This window comes from Leucoraja erinacea, chromosome 12 (assembly GCF_028641065.1).
Source record: "Leucoraja erinacea ecotype New England chromosome 12, Leri_hhj_1, whole genome shotgun sequence".
In the NCBI taxonomy this organism is placed as follows: Eukaryota; Metazoa; Chordata; class Chondrichthyes; order Rajiformes; family Rajidae; genus Leucoraja; species Leucoraja erinaceus.
The window spans coordinates 12,008,652-12,026,655 of NC_073388.1; the positions used below are offsets into that span (position 1 = coordinate 12,008,652).

Here is an 18,004-nt window from a genome sequence, read left to right on the forward strand (position 1 = left end):
TGGGACTTTTTGGTTTGTATATATACTTTTACAATTCTGAATAATCTTTATATATTAAGTTTTAAAAGGCACATTCACCACTGAGCATTAACTAATGAATGCATAGACACTGAGAATGCATGAGGAGCTTTTGCAGTTTTTATTATTCGCTCATTTCATATTCTGAAAAGTTTTCATTTGTAAATTCAGGAAAAGATGCAAACATTCCCGTGTGATACCACTGAATATATAAACCGACATTTTTTTGTTTTGGAGATATTTCTCATTCTGAAAACAAAAAGTTAATTTCTGAAGTGAAGAAAAAGATGCGAACATTACTGGGGGATACCCAGTATGGGCACTTTGATGAGTTTTTGCACAGTTTTGGTTGTATTCATTCTGAATTCTGAATTGAGGTTAAAAGTAAAATTTAAAATATTGCAGACGCCGTCTTTTCGGTCTTTGTTTCAATTGATGGGACATACTTTTTTTTCACAGTTTAAAAAAAAAATTAACTATTTACAGAAAATACACACAAATATACAAACACACCGCCATAATACAAAATAGACAAATAGTATTAAATATTATATTAACTACTTCCCTATCTCTATTGAGGATACCCTCCACCCCACGCGGTGTCCAATGGTCACGGAAATCTCCCATGGACAGCCTTTTCAAAACCACCCGGGTGTGGACGTAAGCCTAGAAATTGATGGGACATGCTGTGCTGGGAGGTGCAGACGTCGGCTGTGTGGACCAAAGATCCTATAGGATCTATGGTGTGGACAAGGGTAAAAGTTGTGGGTCATGCTGGCAGCGGGTGGTGGGTGGACGCTCTCCCCGGGACGCGGAGCCTCCACACGGGCGGAGCCTCGCTGGTCTGTCTCCTGGTGCCGGATTGGTGAAAGAAGTCCAACCTATGGAAATTCACTCAGCAGAGTTTAAGCGAAAGATCAACTCCCCACCAGCCCCCCCACCAAAAAAAAAGCAGCAGACTGCGAGGTAAAGCCGAATGGAAGGAGGGCAAGGTTTAGTCGCCGCTGCAGCGTGTGCATCTCACACATTGTAGCGTGCCTCGTACATTGTAACGTGTCTCATACATTGTAGCGGGCTGCTGGCGTGTCTCATACATTGTAGCGGGCTCTTGGCGTGTCTCATACATTGTAGCGGGCTGCAGCGTGTGGCTACACTTGTCCCATTGTTGCACATCGGTGGAGAGCGGCGCTCGCAGATGGAAACATCGGCGGCGATCCTTGTGCTGGAAGTTTGGCCGGCGAGCGCCATGAATGGAGCTATGTTACACTGAGGAATGAAGGAAAACTCCTGCAACCCGCCCCCCGTTGTCCGCAGCCTGAGCCCGGGGACAGCAGCGTGAAGAAAGAAGGCGACAGTCAGGAGAACTTTGCTTTAACTTATTCTTTACTACCCATTTTCTCACTTTTTTCGACTTTTTTTTTGTTTGTGAGCCGTGTCGCTCTACTTGCACCGGGATTTGTGTGTGTGTGTGTGTGTGTGTGTGTGTTTTTTAATTGGTAGCAATGGGGGCTGCTCGGTTTGGGACCTTGCTTCTCCTCCTCGCCAACAGGCTGTGCGGTGTTCGCGCCGCCTCGGGGGAGTATTGTCACGGCTGGTCTGACAGTAACGGCAGCTGGCACGCCGGCTTCCAGTGCCCCGAGAGATACGACGGCCAGGAGGCCACCTTGTGCTGCGGCTCTTGCGGTCTCAGGTATTGCTGCTCGCTCCTGGACAACCGCCTGGACCAGGGCGTCTGCGACAACGACAGGAACGTCCACCAGGAGCCGGGAACCCAAGGGAAATCTGCATCAGGTATGGCCACTTTCTCCCCCACACCCACAGGTCCTTCGTCAACTTAGTTCCGAGTTAGCTTTAGCCCTTGGGGCTAAGGGAATCAAGGGATATGGGGGGAAGCAGGATACTGATTTTAGATGATCATCCATGATTATATTGAATGGCGGTGCTGGCTCGAAGGGCAGCAACGGCCAGGTTCAGAAACAGCCACTTCCCCCACAGCCAATGAACTCAACTCAAACAAAACTCTGAACATTAATATCCCAATAAAGTGTTTACTTGCACTTTATCTGTTTTATTTATTGATGTGTGTATATATTTATACAATGGTATATGGACACACAGATCTGTTCTGTATTTATGCCTTCTATATTCTGTTGTGCTGAAGCAAAGCAAGAATTTCATTGTCCTATCTGGGACACACAACAATAAACTCTCTTGAATCTCTTGAATCTTGAATGGCCTATCCCTGCACCCATTTTTCTTTCTTCCATCTGATTCTGGAGATGCATCTTTCCACAGATGTAGTTTTCAGGAGCTCATAGTTCTCTGAGTATGTAGATAAACACCTGAAGATATGAGCACTTCCAACCCAGAGCTTCAGTCTGAAGAACGGTCTCGACCTGAAACGTCACACATTCCTTCTCTCCAGAGATGCTGCCTGACCCGCTGAGTTATTCCAGTATTTTGTGTCTACCACAGCATCTTGTCGTAACCAACCCACCATGCCAGTGGTTTATTTTATTTACTGGACTTTTTTTTTTGTTTGAAGATAGACACAAAGTGTTGGAGTGCACAAAGTTCACACGTTTTAGCAGGATAATTGGGCCATTCGGCCCATCAAGTCCACTCTGTCATTCAATCATGGCTGATCTATCTTTCCCTCTCAAACCCATTCTCCTCCCCATAACCCCAGGCAAAGTTCTAGTTTGTTATGTTATCTATTGAGTGCTGTGTTTAAAAACCTGTTGTGCTGCTGTAAGTAAGAAATTCATTGAAAACACAAGGGAAACAAAGTGCTGGAGTAATTCAGCTGGACAGGCAGCATTTCTAGAGAACACTTCATTCAAGGACTACGCTGTTCTGTTTCTGTACACATGACGATTAAACACTTGACTTGTGAATTGATGAAAATAGTTTGTTTCCCTCATGTTAATTACTCTTATAAGATGTTTTACTAACATGACATGGAATTTACAGGAAGTTAGTTACAGGGTAAGACATAAATTGATTAGTATGGGTGTCAGTGTTTACAGAGCAAAGGCAGGAGAATGGGGTTAAGTGGGGGAGATAGATCAGCCATGATTGAATGGCGGAGTAGACTTGATAGGCCGAATGGCCTAATTCAACTCCTATTCCTTATGACATGACACAGGAGCAGAATTAGGTGGTTCAGTTCATCGAGTCTCTTCCACCAATCAATCACGACTGATCTATTTCCCCCCTCCAACCCCATTCTCCTGCCTTCTACCTGTAACCTTTGCTGTCCTTCCTAATCAATAACCGATCAATCGCCACTTCAAAAATACACAATGTCTTGCCTTCCACTGCCATGTGTGGCAATGATTTCCACACATTCACCTCCCTCTAGCTAAGGAAATTCATCCTCATCTCCATTACAGCTAATCCTCAAAATATGTGGGCTAACATCTTGATAATATGTCAGAGGTCCTAATGTCTCAGATTTGGTCCTCCTTTCTGATTACAGCTGTTAATTCCTTTTTGCGCTAGCAATGAACCATTCTTTACTGCATTGAAAGCCATTTGGCCCATCGTGCCTGTGCTGGCTATCAGAAACATGTCTCAGTTTATTTCCGCTCTCTGCTTTTCTCCATTATTACACCTCTTCAAGGTATTGTGGTGTTTGCTGAAACGATTGCTTCTGGGAGGCATTATTGTCATAGTTATATAGCACAGAAATGTTTTACAAAAGTAAACTTTATGCAGATTTAAAATTATACAAAACCAAAAATTCTTCATGTATTTTTGGTGTCTATACCTTCAATAGTGTCATGCACAGTTATTTGTGCCAATCTTTAAGAAAATGTCCTTGCCACTCATGTGGCCACTTTTTGTATGAGCACAGAAGTGGGTTTCACTCGGTCCATGTAGGCCATTGAGTACCCATCTCACTTTCCAGCATTTAGCCAGTTCACCTTCTATGCCATGATGATTCGAGTGCATGTCTACATACTTGGGGAACTATGGGCTCTTAAAAACTACATCTGTGGAAATAAATATCATCATAATCAAAGTGAAAAGGTACTTCATCAAGGTCAACACTTGTTAAAATCCTCTTCTGAAGATGTTTAATCCATTCTTGATAATAATAATAATAATAATACATTTTATTTATGGGCGCCTTTCAAGAGTCTCAAGGACACCTTACAAAAATTTAGCAAGTAGAGGAAAAACATGTAAGGGGAATGAAATAAATAGTAGAGACAAGACTAGTACACAAATTAAAGACAGAATTCAAATTCAAAACACAATATGAGGCAATTCACGCACAGATGAAAAGGGAGGGGGACGTGGGGCTAAGGATAGGCAGAGGTGAAGAGATGGGTCTTGAGGCGGGACTGGAAGATGGTGAGGGATACGGAATTGCGGATCAGTTGGGAGAGGGAGTTCCAGAGCCTGGGAGCTGCCCTGGAGAAGGCTCTGTCCCCAAAACTGCGGAGGTTGGACTTGTGGATGGAGAGGAGACTGGCTGATGTTGATCTGAGGGACCGTGAGGGTTGGTAGGGGGAGAGGAGGTCAGTGAGATATGGGGGGGGGGGGGGGGGGGGGGCAGATGGTGGAGGGCTTTGTAGGTGAGGACCAGGATTTTGTAGGTGATCTGGTGGGAGATGGGAAGCCAGTGAAGTTGTTTGAGGACTGGAGTGATGTGATGCCAGGATTTGGTGTGGGTGATGAGTCGGGCGGCTGCGTTCTGGACCAGTTCTTGAGGCATGCCTCTCAGGGATTTGGCATCTTAAATACTTTCAATTTGCCATTGATCTTGTGAATGTTGGCAATGATGTTGGAAGGCTATACAATTCAAAATCACAGTGGTTATAGTGCGCAAGCAATTTGGCCGATGTACCACAACAATGCAAGTACAATCTAGCTGTCCCCACCTCCTTACTTCCTCCATATAGTTGTGATTTATCTTTTCCCTCTCTGATGATAATCCATTTCCCTTTTGAATATCACAATTGAACAAGGGCCTCACTTCTACACCTGGTGTTTCTGTTAGATCTTAATCACTCCTTAATATTAAAAAAAATCCTCATGGGATTCGGTTCTCTTGTCAATCACCTTCACTCTGTCCTCTAGGTCTTTACTTGAAGTATTGCACAGAATAAGATTCTGTCGTGATCTAGCAGCCCTGTGCAGCCAATATTTAGGATTAGAAATCTTGGAAGATTTCCGCCTGTCTAATAGAATCTGGCCATGTTGGACCCCAAGCTCTGGCCCTTGAAAGAGTTGGTTAATTTGGTCCATTCCTTGTTCAAACATGGGGCCATATAGTTCACAAACTTTTTTTCTACTACAAATTTGCTCCCTGCATTGTTTTCTTTCTTGTCAAGTACTTGTCCAACTATATGTTGGATACAGTTATTGGCTGTAATGAATTTGTAATGAACATTGTCATGTTGCAACTGCCATTGGAGAGAGGGAGTTTGCAATTTCTTTCGATGATCCTCAATCTACGCATTTGTGTGTTCTCGAGCCATCCAGTGGAAGCTATCTAATACTATATGTTCATAAATTATTCGAGCAGAATTAGGCCATTTGGCCCATCAGGTCTACTCTGTCATCCAATCATGGCTGCCTTATCTTGCCCTCTCAATCCCATTCTCCTGCCTTCTCCTTATAACCCCTGACACCCTTACTAATATCCTCTTTGAACCTCTGAAAACCTTTAATTCTTAACTTTGTAGTTGGATATTTTTAAGGTGGCGATTGACAGTTTCTTCATTAGTAAGAGTAAGAGTACCAGGGGTTATGGGGTGAAGGCAGGAGAATGTGGTTGAGAGGGAAAGATACATCGGCCATTATTGAATGGCCAAGTAGATTGATAGGTTGACTAGACTAATTATGCTCCTATAACTGGTGGAGTTATGAACAGTTCTAGTGGAAAAAGCTAATTCATTCTCATGGTACAATCCTAGTGAATCTTAAATGAATCGCTTCCACAGCTCCAACACGAGTCAGTCGTAATTTTCTACTGTTGATATTAAAATGTATATTTAATATCTTAAATGACAAAGTTTAAAATGGCCCTCGACTGGTGTTGCCAAAATATTCAATAAGAGCTGGAGAAAGTGTACAGAGTGTGTTTGTGCATGCGTATATATATCTTTACATGAATAACTTCCATTGACTAGGTGGTAAACCAGGACACTCCCCTAGTCCCAGAACAAACTTTCTTTCTGCCAAGTGGAGATTGCATGAGAAAAAAAAAATGAGGCCAGGCTGCTGAAGCCCCAAGAAGTGTGTTTATAACTGGTTATGAAGTTTTGTAACAATCGGACTCCATGTAGTAATTTTAATCCAACCCACATGTTGCAAAATCCACTGGATCAAGACCACTGTCCCTTTTTAGACCACATTTGATTTGACTCTGAACAGTGACCAGTCAGGGTATAAAATGAATGCCTGACTCAATCCTGTCAGTTTTCTTCTGGCAAGTTAAAATTCCTTCCTGTCCTAAAAGTGCAGTTCTAAATGTGTTCTGTTTTGCGACTAAAAAATTCCATGATTTAAAATGAATGTTTTTTCTATATAAAATTAAGTGCTTGCACAACAGGATTACCATCCAATCTGTCCCCTTCTATTTCAGAGCTGCTACTAGTTTCTATCTGTATGTGGTGATTATCCTTCACTCTCTTGCCCACTTGGGCCTCCTACATGCACGGTTTCAGTGGATGATTCTTGGTAAATTGTTTATCCGTGCTGGCGGGCAGAATGCTTGACAAACATGATCCGTCATCACTTGACGTTATAACTGAACACATCCCACCAGATGTCACTTGATACAGGAAGAACATAGAGCTAGTGTATGGGTGATCTTTTTATGGGCACAGACTCAGTGGGCCAAAGGGCCTGTTTACATGGTAATACTTCTGCTAATTGATCTGTTTTTTATAAATTGCCTGGATATGACCCAAAACGTTCTTGTTTTAGAAATTTAAATTCGAATCATATGGACAACTTGTGTAGAACAACAGATGAAATTTTATGTCTGATGTACTGATCTTGAAACAATTTTATAACAAACTAACAATATGTACATGCTCACCAGCCACCCTTTTTAATGTAGTGTGGTTTAGGCTTTGTTAGAACCACATGTTTCAAGGCAGTTTATTCCAGCTTTAACACAAATAAAAACACTCTTTCCCTTGCTTCCTAAAAATCACCAATAAAATGGTCATATATCATTTCCCTTTCAGCAAATTATGTTGACCATGTCTGATTGCCATAAATTCTTCCACATATCCTGATATTGTGTCTTTCATGATTGTGTCTAACATTTTCCCCGAGAGTGACATTAACATAGAAACATAGAAAATAGGAGCAGGAGTAGGCCATTCGGCCCTTCGAGCCTGCACCGCCATTCAATATGATCATGGCTGATCATCCAACTCAATATCCTGTACCTGCCTTCTCTCCATACCCCCTGATCCCTTTAGCCACAAGGGCCACATCCAACTTCCTCTTAAATATAGCCAATGAACTGGCCTCAACTATCTTCTGTGGCAGAGAATTCCAGAGATTCATCACTCTCTGTGTGAAAAATGTTCTTCTCATCTCGGTCCTAAAAGATTTCCCCCTTATCCTTAAACTGTGACCCCTTGTTCTGGACTTCCCCAACATTGGGAACAATCTTCCTGCATCTAGCCTGTCCAACCCTTTAAGAATTCTGTAATTTTCTATAAGATCCTCCTCAATCTTCTAAATTCTAGCGAGTAAGTAAATTAAGCTAACCAATGATTGTTGACTTTGCCTGAAGAGCCATTGAGCTGTGAATGGGGCCCTTCAGCCCACTCTGTCCATGCTGACCATTGCACATCTTCATTGATCCCTTTTGCCTGCAATAGGACTGTATGCTTCCTCTATGCAGGTGTCTGTGTAAGGGTTTCTTGAGAGTTGTGATTGTATCTGGCTCCGCAAACTCTTCAGACAGCATGTTCTAGATATCAACCATTCTGTGCATTTAAATCTAAACTATTATTACCTTTCGAATCCCCATCTAAAATTTGTTCCTCTGCCCTCTTGTTTTTGATATCCCTGCAACGTGAAAAGACTCTATCATTCCATATTAATGGCGCTTACAATTGTATATGCTTCTATCAGGTCAGAACTTCATGAGTCACTAAAATTCATCCCATGCTCTCAAAGATGTATTCCTTGTTTTAAAAATAAATATCATCACTGTATGTCATTTGGATGTAAATATTGGAGATAAAAAATAGTAAGCGATCAGATGACAAGAAATTTGATGGTGTGGGTAGTGAAGGTGGTTGGTCAACACTACAGACCATGTAGATTAGTTGGGTGGAATGTCAGCTCGTGCAATTTAAGCTCGACAAGTGTAAGGTGATGTATTTTGGCAAGTCAGATAGGTGAAGCACATGTATACTAGGAAATGGCAATGCTCCAAGGACTACTGATGAACAGGAGGACCTTATGGTGCTGCTGTACATCAATATTTGCTGAATTCCATAGTTTCCTGAAAGTTGCAACACAGACGGTTAGAGTGGTGAAGAAGGAATATGGTTTGCATGTATGATCTGTTCAATTAATTTAATCAATCTCTGTAAAGCACTTTGGTTCAAATACTGGTTCTGTAAAGCACTTTGGTTCAAATACTGGTTTTGTTGAAAAGTGCTATATAAATAAACATTATTATTATTATTATTATTATGAATAGAATACAATATGGGACCGTCATTTTAACTCCCCTCTCCATATCATTACTATTCCGTCCTCCTTTATCAGAATGAAGCCTCGCGCAAACGGGTGGAACGACACCTCGCATTTCCCAACGATAGGAAGATTGAAATTTTCCAATTACAAATAACACCTCTGCCCCCTCTCTCTTTCCTGTGCTCACATACTGGTGGAAAAACCCATTTTCCCCACACCTTTTTTTGAAAGCTGGCAAGGCCAAGCACGCCAATGCTGCTCACCAATATATGAATTGAGGATTAGGTGAAGTAATTGAAATTTCATTCTTTAAGAAATGCACTTTTCGTTGTTAGCTTTGCAGAACCAGTAGGTACTTGACCTATTCAATGAAGGAAATGCAGTTTCTGTCTTTGCATGAATATCTTATCCGTTTCACTCACCAGCACATTTGTTAGGCGATGAGGATAATTAATCGCGTAGGCCTTTAATTAATTTGTTGCATGTCTGGATTCTTTAGCAGGACCTTATGGTAACTGGACACTTAAAAAAAAAAAAAAAAAAAAAAAAAAAAAATCACAAGTAGTTTTTCATTCTTCCTATTTCCTTTTTATATTTCTCCCCCTCAATCCAATCTTTCCATTTAAAAAAAAACATGTGAGTTTCACAGTCTTTAAATCTAACTTAATCATGACCCAAAACGTCATCTATCTTCTTTCTCCAGAGATGCTGCCCGACCCGCTGAGTTACTCCAGCACATTGGTGTCTATCTTTGGTATAAACCAGCTTCTGCCGTTCTCTGTTTCTAGTTAAGAATGTAAAGAGTTGTTTTCCCCTGTTCACCCTGATCCCAGTTTACTTGATTTATTTCATTCACAGTCTTGAATTAGAGAGGGTCATAGAGAGAGGCACGAAAAACACATTAGCAGCAATTTACAGTGGCCCATTAACCTACCAACTGACAAGTAGGATACGTGAGTATCTGGAAGATAACTAAAATGTGGCAGCAGAACTCCAGGCTGACACACCAGGACTGAACTCAGCAGGACAGGCAGTATCTCTGGAGAGAAGGAATGGGTGACGTTTCGGGTCGAGACCCTTCTTCAAACTGAAGCTTCAGCCTGAAAAAGGGTCACAACCCGAAACGTCACCCATTCCTTCTCTCCAGAGATGCTGCCTGTCCCGCTGAGTTACTCCAGCATGTTGTGTCTTGTCTTTGATGTAAACCAGCATCTGCAGTTCCTCCCTACACACCAGGATTGAGTCTGGTTTGATGAAGCTGTGAGATTGCTCCTTCAGCACCAATTCTGTGCTACACCCAATTAAGCAGTAATCACATTAGATAATTGCAGGATTTTTTTTAAAGCATTAGTAAAACTTGGGACATTTTTTAGTACATACTATTTGTCATTATTTATTTCATGTCCTTACAAATGATTCATAAAAAATTGACCTTATCATCACCAGCACTCGACTTCATGTACCAACTCAAAACAATGTGGAGATCTGAAATAAAAACAGAATCGGTTTAAGACTGTCGCAGTCAGGCAACATCTGATGAACCATCACTGACCTAAAATGTTAACACTCTTCCTCTCTTCCCAGCTGTTATCAGGCAGCAGGTGTCAGAGGTTATGGGGGGAAGGCAGGAGAATGGGGTTAGGAGGAAGAGATAGATCAGGCATGATTGAATGGCAGAGTGGATTTGATGGGCCGAATGGCCAAATTGTACTCCTATTCCTTACGACCTTAGGAACTGAACCATCCTACATGAGTGGGTTTAAACTAAACAGTGGGGAGGTGGAGTCAACAACGTGGAAGCGTATGTGTGCAGTTAACGGGGACGAGAGTGTATTAAAGGTCACGTTCAAACGGCTGGGGGATGGGAACCAATGCAAGGAGACAGAGGGCCATAGAAGGACAGAAGCAAAAGGTAGAAGGGAGATAAGAAAAACCTGAAAGCTTTGTGCCTTAATGCAAGGAGCATTCGTAATAAGGTGGATGGATTGAATGCGCAGTCAGTAGTTAAGGGATATGATATAATTGGAATTACAGGGACATGGTTCCAGGGTGACCAAGGCTGGGAGCTAAACATGCAGGGGTATTCAATATTCAGGAAGGATGGACAGAAAGGAAGAAGAGGTGGGGTGGCACTACTGGCTAAAGAGGAGATTAATGCAATAGCCAGGAGAGACATTAGCTTGGATGTTGTCGACTGGGTATGGTACGGGTAGAACTGCGAAATAGCAAAGGGCAGAAAATGCTTGTGGGAGTTGTATACAGACCACCAAACAGCAGTAGGGAGGTTGGGGATAGCATCAAGCAGGAAATTAGGGATGCATGTAGCAGAGAGACAGTAGTTATCATGGTTGACATTAATCTACATATAGATTGGGCCAACCAAATAGATAGCAGTGCTGAGGAGGAGGATTTCTTGGAATGTGTACGGAGTGGGTTTTTAAACCAAAATGTAGAAGAACCAACTAGAGGGCAGGCCATCGTAGACTGGGTATTGTGAAATGAGGAAGGATTAGTTGGCAGAGCCCCTTGGCCATAATATGGTGGAATTCTGCATTAGGATGGAGAGTGACACTGTTAATTCAGAGACTAGGGTCCTGAACCTAAAGAGAGGAGACTTGTGAAGCTATGAGATGGGAATTGGCCGGGACAGACTGGCAAATTATACTTAAAGGGTTGATGGTGTAGATGCAATGGCAAAGATTTAAAGACCGCATGGATGAACTCCAGATATTGTTCATTCCTGTCTGGTGAAAAACTAAAACAGGGAAGGTGGCTCAACTGTGGCTAATGAGGAAAATCAAGGATAGTGTTAAATTCAGGGAAGGGTCATATATATTGGCCAGAGGAAGCAGCAAAACGGAGGACTGGGAGAAATTTAGAACTCAACAGTGGAGGACAAAGGGGTTAATTAAGAGAGGGGGGAAGAGCATGAAAGAAAACTTGCGGGGAATATACAACTGACTCTAAAAGCTTCTTGTATGTAAAAAGGAAAAGATTAGTTAAGACAAATGTAGGTCCCTTACAATCAGAGGTGAATTTATAATGGGAAACAAGGAAATGGCAGAACAGTTAAACGATTACACAAAAAAGCTGGAGAAACTCAGCGGGTGCAGCAGCATCTATGGAGCGAAGGAAAAAGACAACGTTTCGGGCCGAAACCCTTCTTCAGACGTTAAACGATTACTTTGTTTGTATCTTCTTTAGTGAAGACAGAACCAATCTCTCAGAAATACTAGGTGAATGAGGATCTAGGGGAGGGATGAACCGAAGGGAATCCACATTAGTCAGGAAATGGTGTTAGGTGAACTGTTGGGACGGAAGGCAGATAAATCCCCAGGGCCCGATGGTCTGCTTCCCAGACTAGTCAAGGAGGAGGCCGTAGAAATCGTAGATGCATTGGTGATCATTTCCCAATGTTCTCTTGACTGTGGATCAGTTCCTGTGGACTGGAGGGTAGCCAATGTAACTTCACTTTTTAAGAAAGGAGTGAGAGAGAAGACGGGGAATTGTAGACCAGTCAGCCTTACATCTGTAGTGGGGAAGATGCTGGAGTCAATTATTAAAGATGTTATAGCAGCACATTTAGAAAGCAGTGACAGGATCAGTCAAAGTCAGCATGGATTTATGAAGGGGAAATCATGCTTGACTAATTTACTGGAATTTTTTGAGGATGTTACAAGTAGAATGGATAAGGGAGGGCCAGTCGATGTGGTGTATCTGGACTTTCAAAAAGCCTTTGACAAGGTCCCACACAGGAGATTAGTGTGCAAAATTAGAGCACATGGTATTGGGGGTAGGGTATTGACATGGATAGAGCACTGAATGGGAGCAGGAAGCAAAGAATAGGAATAGGTCCTGCTCAGAATGGCAGGAAGTGACTAGTGGGGTGCCGGCTCAGGGTTGGGACCCCATATATTTACTATATGTGTTAACTATTTAGATGAGGGAATTAATTGTGACATCTCCCAAGTTTGTGGATGACACAAAGCTGGGTGGCAGTGTGAGCTGTGAGGAGGATGCTTTGAGGCCGCAGTGAAACTTGGATAGGTTGGGTGAGTGGGCAGATGCAGTATAATATGGATAAATGTGAGGTTATTCACTTTGGTGGCAAGAACAGGAAGGCAGATTATTATCAGAATGGTGTCAGATTAGGAAAACGGGAGGTGTAACAAGACCTGGGTGTGCTTGTACATCTGTCACTGAAAGTAAACATGCAGGTACAGCAGGCAGTGAATAAAGCTAATGGCATGTTGGCCTTCATTGCGAGAGGATTTGAGTTTAGGAGCAAGGAGGTCCTACTACAGTTGTACAGGGCCCTGGTGAGACCGCACTTGGAGTATTGTGTGCAAATTTGGTCTCCTAATTTGAGGAAGGACATTATTGCTATTGAGGGAGTGCAGCATTGGTTCACCAGGTTCATTCCTGGGATGGCAGGGCTATCACATGATGAAAGAATGGGTCGACTGGGCTTGTATTCACTGGAATTTAGAAGGATGCAAGGGGATTGTATAGAAACATAAAATTCTTAAGGATTGGACAGACTAGATTCAAGAAAAATGTTCCCGATGTTGGGGTAGTACAGAACCAGGGGTCACAGTCTAAGAATAGGGAGTAGGCAGCTTAGGACTGAGATGAGGAAACATTTTTTCACCCAGGGTTGTGAATCTGTGGAATTCTCTGCTACAGAAGGCAGTGGAAGCCAATTCACTGGATGTTTTCAAGCGAGAGTTAGATTTAGCTCTTGAGGCTAAAGGAATCAAAGAATTATGGGGAAAATGCAGGAATGGATTTTAGATGATCAGCCATGATCACATTGAATGGTGGTGCTGGCTCGAAGGGCCGAATGGCCTATTCCTACACCTATTTTTCTATGTTTCTACTAACAACTAGAGAGCCGTCCTGAGCTATTGTTGACCTCTTGGTGGACCCTTGGACTCTCTTTGATCAGACTTTGCTAGAATTTATCTTGCACTCAATGTTATTCACGTTATTCCCAGCTATCATGCATCTGTGCACTGTGGTGGGCCCAATTGTTATCAAGTATTGTCTTTCCGCTGACTGGTTAGCACACAACAAAAGCTTTTCACTGCAACTCGCTACACGTGACAATAAACTAAACTTGTACTCTCTGAGCTGCAGCCGAACCTGCTGAGTACTTCCAAGGTTTGCTGCTTTTATTTAAAGATTGCAGTGTCAGCATTTTTATCAGCCGCGTGCTGCTTGAATTGCAACTTGTGTTCATCCTGTTGCAGACATTCCTCTTGTTCTCCCCTCACACTTGCACCTCCTTTTTCCCGTGATCAAACGGGCTGATTGAACTGAAATGTGAACTTTCTCACTCCACAAATCGTGCGATCCAGGTAGCGAATTGTAATCCTGTTTTTAAACAGAGCTTTATGTGTCCTTTGTTGCACCATATGCCCATTGAGGTAATCATTGCCTGTGTATTATTCCGTGTCCAAAGTTTGATTCCAAAGGAACTGTAATGAATGCACATTTCAAGTGTCAAGGGTGTTTGATTGTCACATGTCCTCAAGCGGAACAATGAAATTCTTACTTGCAGCACCGCCACAGATATGTAAACATAGGGATATATTAAAAGCAGACAAATAAATAGACAATAATAGTGCAAAAACAATGTGCACGTTTATGTACAAAATACTGGAGTAACTCAGCAGGACAGGCAGCATCTGGAGAGAAGGAATGGGTGACGTTTCGGGTCGAGACCCTTCTTCAGATCAATGCCCACGTTTATATAGTTTGGAGCCTATTTGGAGGTTGTGTTTAATTTTCGGGTATATCACCAAGTTCAAGTGAGTTTATTGTCATGTGTCCCTGTATGGGGCAATGAAATTCTTGCTTTGCTTCAGCACACAGAACATAGTAGGCATTTACTACAAAACTGATAAGTGTGTCCATATACCATAATATAAATATATACACATATGAATAAATAATCTGATAAAGTGCAAATAACAGATAATGGGTTATTAATAATCAGAGTTTTGTCCGAGCCAGGTTTAATAGCCTGACGGCTGTGGGGATGTAACTATTCCTGAACCTGGTTGTTGCCGTCTTCAGGCTCCTGCACCAGTTACTAATGTTGGATTCCACCCCTTTTTTTTATGCCATTGCAAAATGTCGTGCTCCATGCTAACGGGCTCTTGTTGTTTCCTTTGCAGTTCCCATGTATTTGCCGTTCCTCGTCGTCGGTTCCATTTTTGTGGCCTTCGTCATAGTTGGTTCGTTCATTGCCATTTGCTGCTGCAGGTGCTTGAAGCCAAAGCCCGAGGAGACCCATCAGGAAGCCCCCACCCAGAACCGATTGCTGGAGCCCATTCCCCCGACGGGCATCAGAACCCCTTCACGCCACTCCACCTCCAGCACCACCACCACTTCGACCCGGAGCTCGATGGGGCGGCAGAACAACATCTGTTCCATGGGCACGGATGCCATTAACCTCTACATGAACATGCCCACCAACTTCCCCATCGTGGGGTGTCACCAAGCTCAACAGTTCTTGCCTTCCCAATCCACAGGGAATCCTTTCCTACCAGCACAATATCTCAGCTATGGGATCCCTCCGGATCATACATTAGTCATGGCTTCTGCATACGTGGATAGAACAGGGTATGCACAACAGCCCAACAATCCTTATACAACTGGGCCATTAAATGCAGACCAGCTGATGTACCCAACTGTGACTCTGTAAGATTCATCTGCGAAAAGGACTTGAGTTTTCACGGAATCTTTAACATGTTCTGTGTTGATAGAAATTGAAATATTTAGTCAAAGCCAATAATTTAAATAGTGTTCCTTCATTTTAATCTTACCGCAATATGTGAACTTTTAATGCTGCATTTTCTGCTCCTCTCACTGGAATAACTGAATCGTTACAACGTTATTTGTTCCATTGAACAAAGTGCTGGAGGAACTTAGCGGGGTCATAAACACATGGAACAGCACAGGAACAGGCCCTGTGGCCCATTGTGTCTACGCCAAACATTATCACATGTTCAACTACTTTCCTCTGTCTGCATGTGATCTATGTCCCTTTTCCATGCATGGTCATGTGCATATTTGATCTGCTTCCAACACCCACTCCTGGCAGTGTGTTCCACATGTGTGTGTGTGTGTGTGTGAAAATTATCCCACACATCTCCTTTAAACTCCCCCCATCTCACCTGAAAACTATCCCCTCGAAGTGTAACATTTCCATCCTGGAAGACAGGTTCGGACCGACTACCCTGTGTCTCTCATATTTTTATATTGTTCTGCCATGTCTCCCCTTGACCTCCGACACTCGCGTGTCAACAATGTAGATTTGTTTCTGAATGGAACACTTCTTCTGAAGAGGGGTCCTGACCCAAAATCAAGTCCGTTTCCCTCCGTTGATGCTGCCTGAACTGCTGAGTTTCTTCAGCATTTTGGGGGGTTTTTGCACGAGATTCCAACATCTGCGTTCTCCTGTGCCTCCATGATTTGTTCCATTCATGTCCATTGCAATTCATCTATTTGGCAATGCGAGTTGGGAATATGAAGCAAAAAAATCTATTTTGATCCTAATGATTGTTACTAATTAGCAAAGTGAGAAACTTCACGTTTTTCAGTGATTCTCTCAGTTTATCACGTTGCAGTGAGAAATGTTCCCGTAATTGCCTGTGCTAAACATATGTTGCCACAAGTATGTGGTGAAATTTGGCAGTTTTCGAGTCGATGGAGCAGCATTTCAGAAATGAAGGCCAATATCTGGCTGCTGCATCGGCGGTGTCAGCAATCGAAGATTAATTTTGGTCCCATCATTTTACTATTGACCCGTTAAGTGTGATGAGTGCAACATCTCTTGGTTTGAAGAACTTTTGTCAAACGGCAGTCTTCATCATATTTTATGAAAGTTGTCTCTTCTGTAATGCCACAGGAGGGCACCTATTGACTTCTCTGACCGACTGCAGGCTGCAAGGCACTAAACTAGGAAAATCCCAATATTAGTGAATGGAGTTGGACTTTGTACAACTGGTATTGACCGAGCTCTGGCATACCACTAGAAGACCCGCATAGGTTTTGCAAATATGGGGAAGATTTGTAAATACATATGTGTATATTGTGTGGGGGGTGGGGGGAAATTATTTTTGGGGGAAATTACCCTTATATTTTTGCTTTACAGGAGGAATGCTTTTAAATGCTCTTCAGGTTCCTTTGTTGCAAATATATTATACCATTTTTTTTTAAAGGACAGTTTTGTTTGTATATTTTCTCAGGTTGTAAATAAAAAGTGACCAATAGGCATTGCTATTTCCTTGCGTAACGAAAATTCACAAGGAGCGTGACTGCACGTGAGATTATGGGAAGATTTGGGGTAGAGAAGAACATACAAAAGATTGCGTCTTCAATGGCAGGGAGAGGATCTAGGATGAATTTGGCGGATGCTGACAGATTTGAATGGTGGACATCACAAAGTGGTGGGTGGGGATGGTAACCTCTTAAAGACCAAAGGTAGGTGAGTGGGAATGCAAGACTGAAGGTGGAAAGCAGCTGGGAGTTTAATTACTTGGAAGACTAAAACCTGTTCTCTAATGTTTGCCAAATAGTCTGGTGTAGGATGACAGGAGTAGATGCCACAGATGTTGAATCTCAATTGTTGAATGGGGTTGTGTTGTCTGACTGAATTTTCCGAATCGGATTTCCAAATGATTACAAAAACTGCCAGCATCTGGTTTGGAAATGGGATAGTCTGCTGATATAATGGCCTTGTACCAAAACACAGCAGAGGTCACTCACTCTGCTGCTTTCTTTACAATTGTAGATTTGCTTCAAAGCTCCTGTAACATTATAGGGCATAAGCCTAACTGATTGAGCTCTTGAAGCCGGCAAATGCACGCAGATTGTCCTGACAGATGGATCTGATTTAATTTAGAGAAGATCATTTTTGAGTCTTAAAAAAAAATCCTTCATCTAAAAATGTTGACTTTTGTTGTGGTGTGCTCCCCATAGTTATGCTCCCCTCAAATATCTTGGGTCACCATAAGTTCAGGGCTAATCTGTCAATATTATCTTTAGCCACGATCAGCGTGCTCTTGTACAGACATAACCAGATCAGAGCAACTTCTATTGAGGGTGTTACCCCCTAAATATATATATTTTTCCCCACCTTTCACAGAATGTATTTCCATGTACACTGCTAATTTGGATAATATTAATGAACATGGCAGGCTGCAGGTATAAGAGTTCATTAATCTACAACACCAGTGCAACTATAAGCTACAGGTGGCTTTTAGCTTGAAGAACCAAGATCAACACA

At 42.4% G+C, this 18,004-nt stretch overlaps 1 protein-coding gene across 1 annotated transcript; it reads left to right on the forward strand.

Annotated features, from left to right (window-relative positions):
• The first annotated feature begins 945 nt into the window (after window positions 1-945).
• On the forward strand, window positions 946-15,842 carry shisa2a (shisa family member 2a). Its single transcript, XM_055643586.1, has 2 exons — window positions 946-1,809; window positions 14,889-15,842. Exons 1-2 carry the CDS (start codon window positions 1,521-1,523, stop codon window positions 15,416-15,418), a joined length of 819 nt encoding a protein of 272 aa, XP_055499561.1. The 5' UTR covers window positions 946-1,520; the 3' UTR covers window positions 15,419-15,842.
• Window positions 15,843-18,004: the final 2,162 nt, after the last annotated feature.

Excerpts from the sequence above, each read along its gene's own strand:
- shisa2a (XM_055643586.1), top strand. The coding sequence starts at position 1,521 with ATGGGGGCTGCTCGGTTTGGGACCTTGCTTCTCCTCCTCGCCAACAGG. Across the intron at positions 1,810-14,888 it reads CCAAGGGAAATCTGCATCAG|TTCCCATGTATTTGCCGTTC; the intron begins GTATGGCCACTT and ends TTTCCTTTGCAG.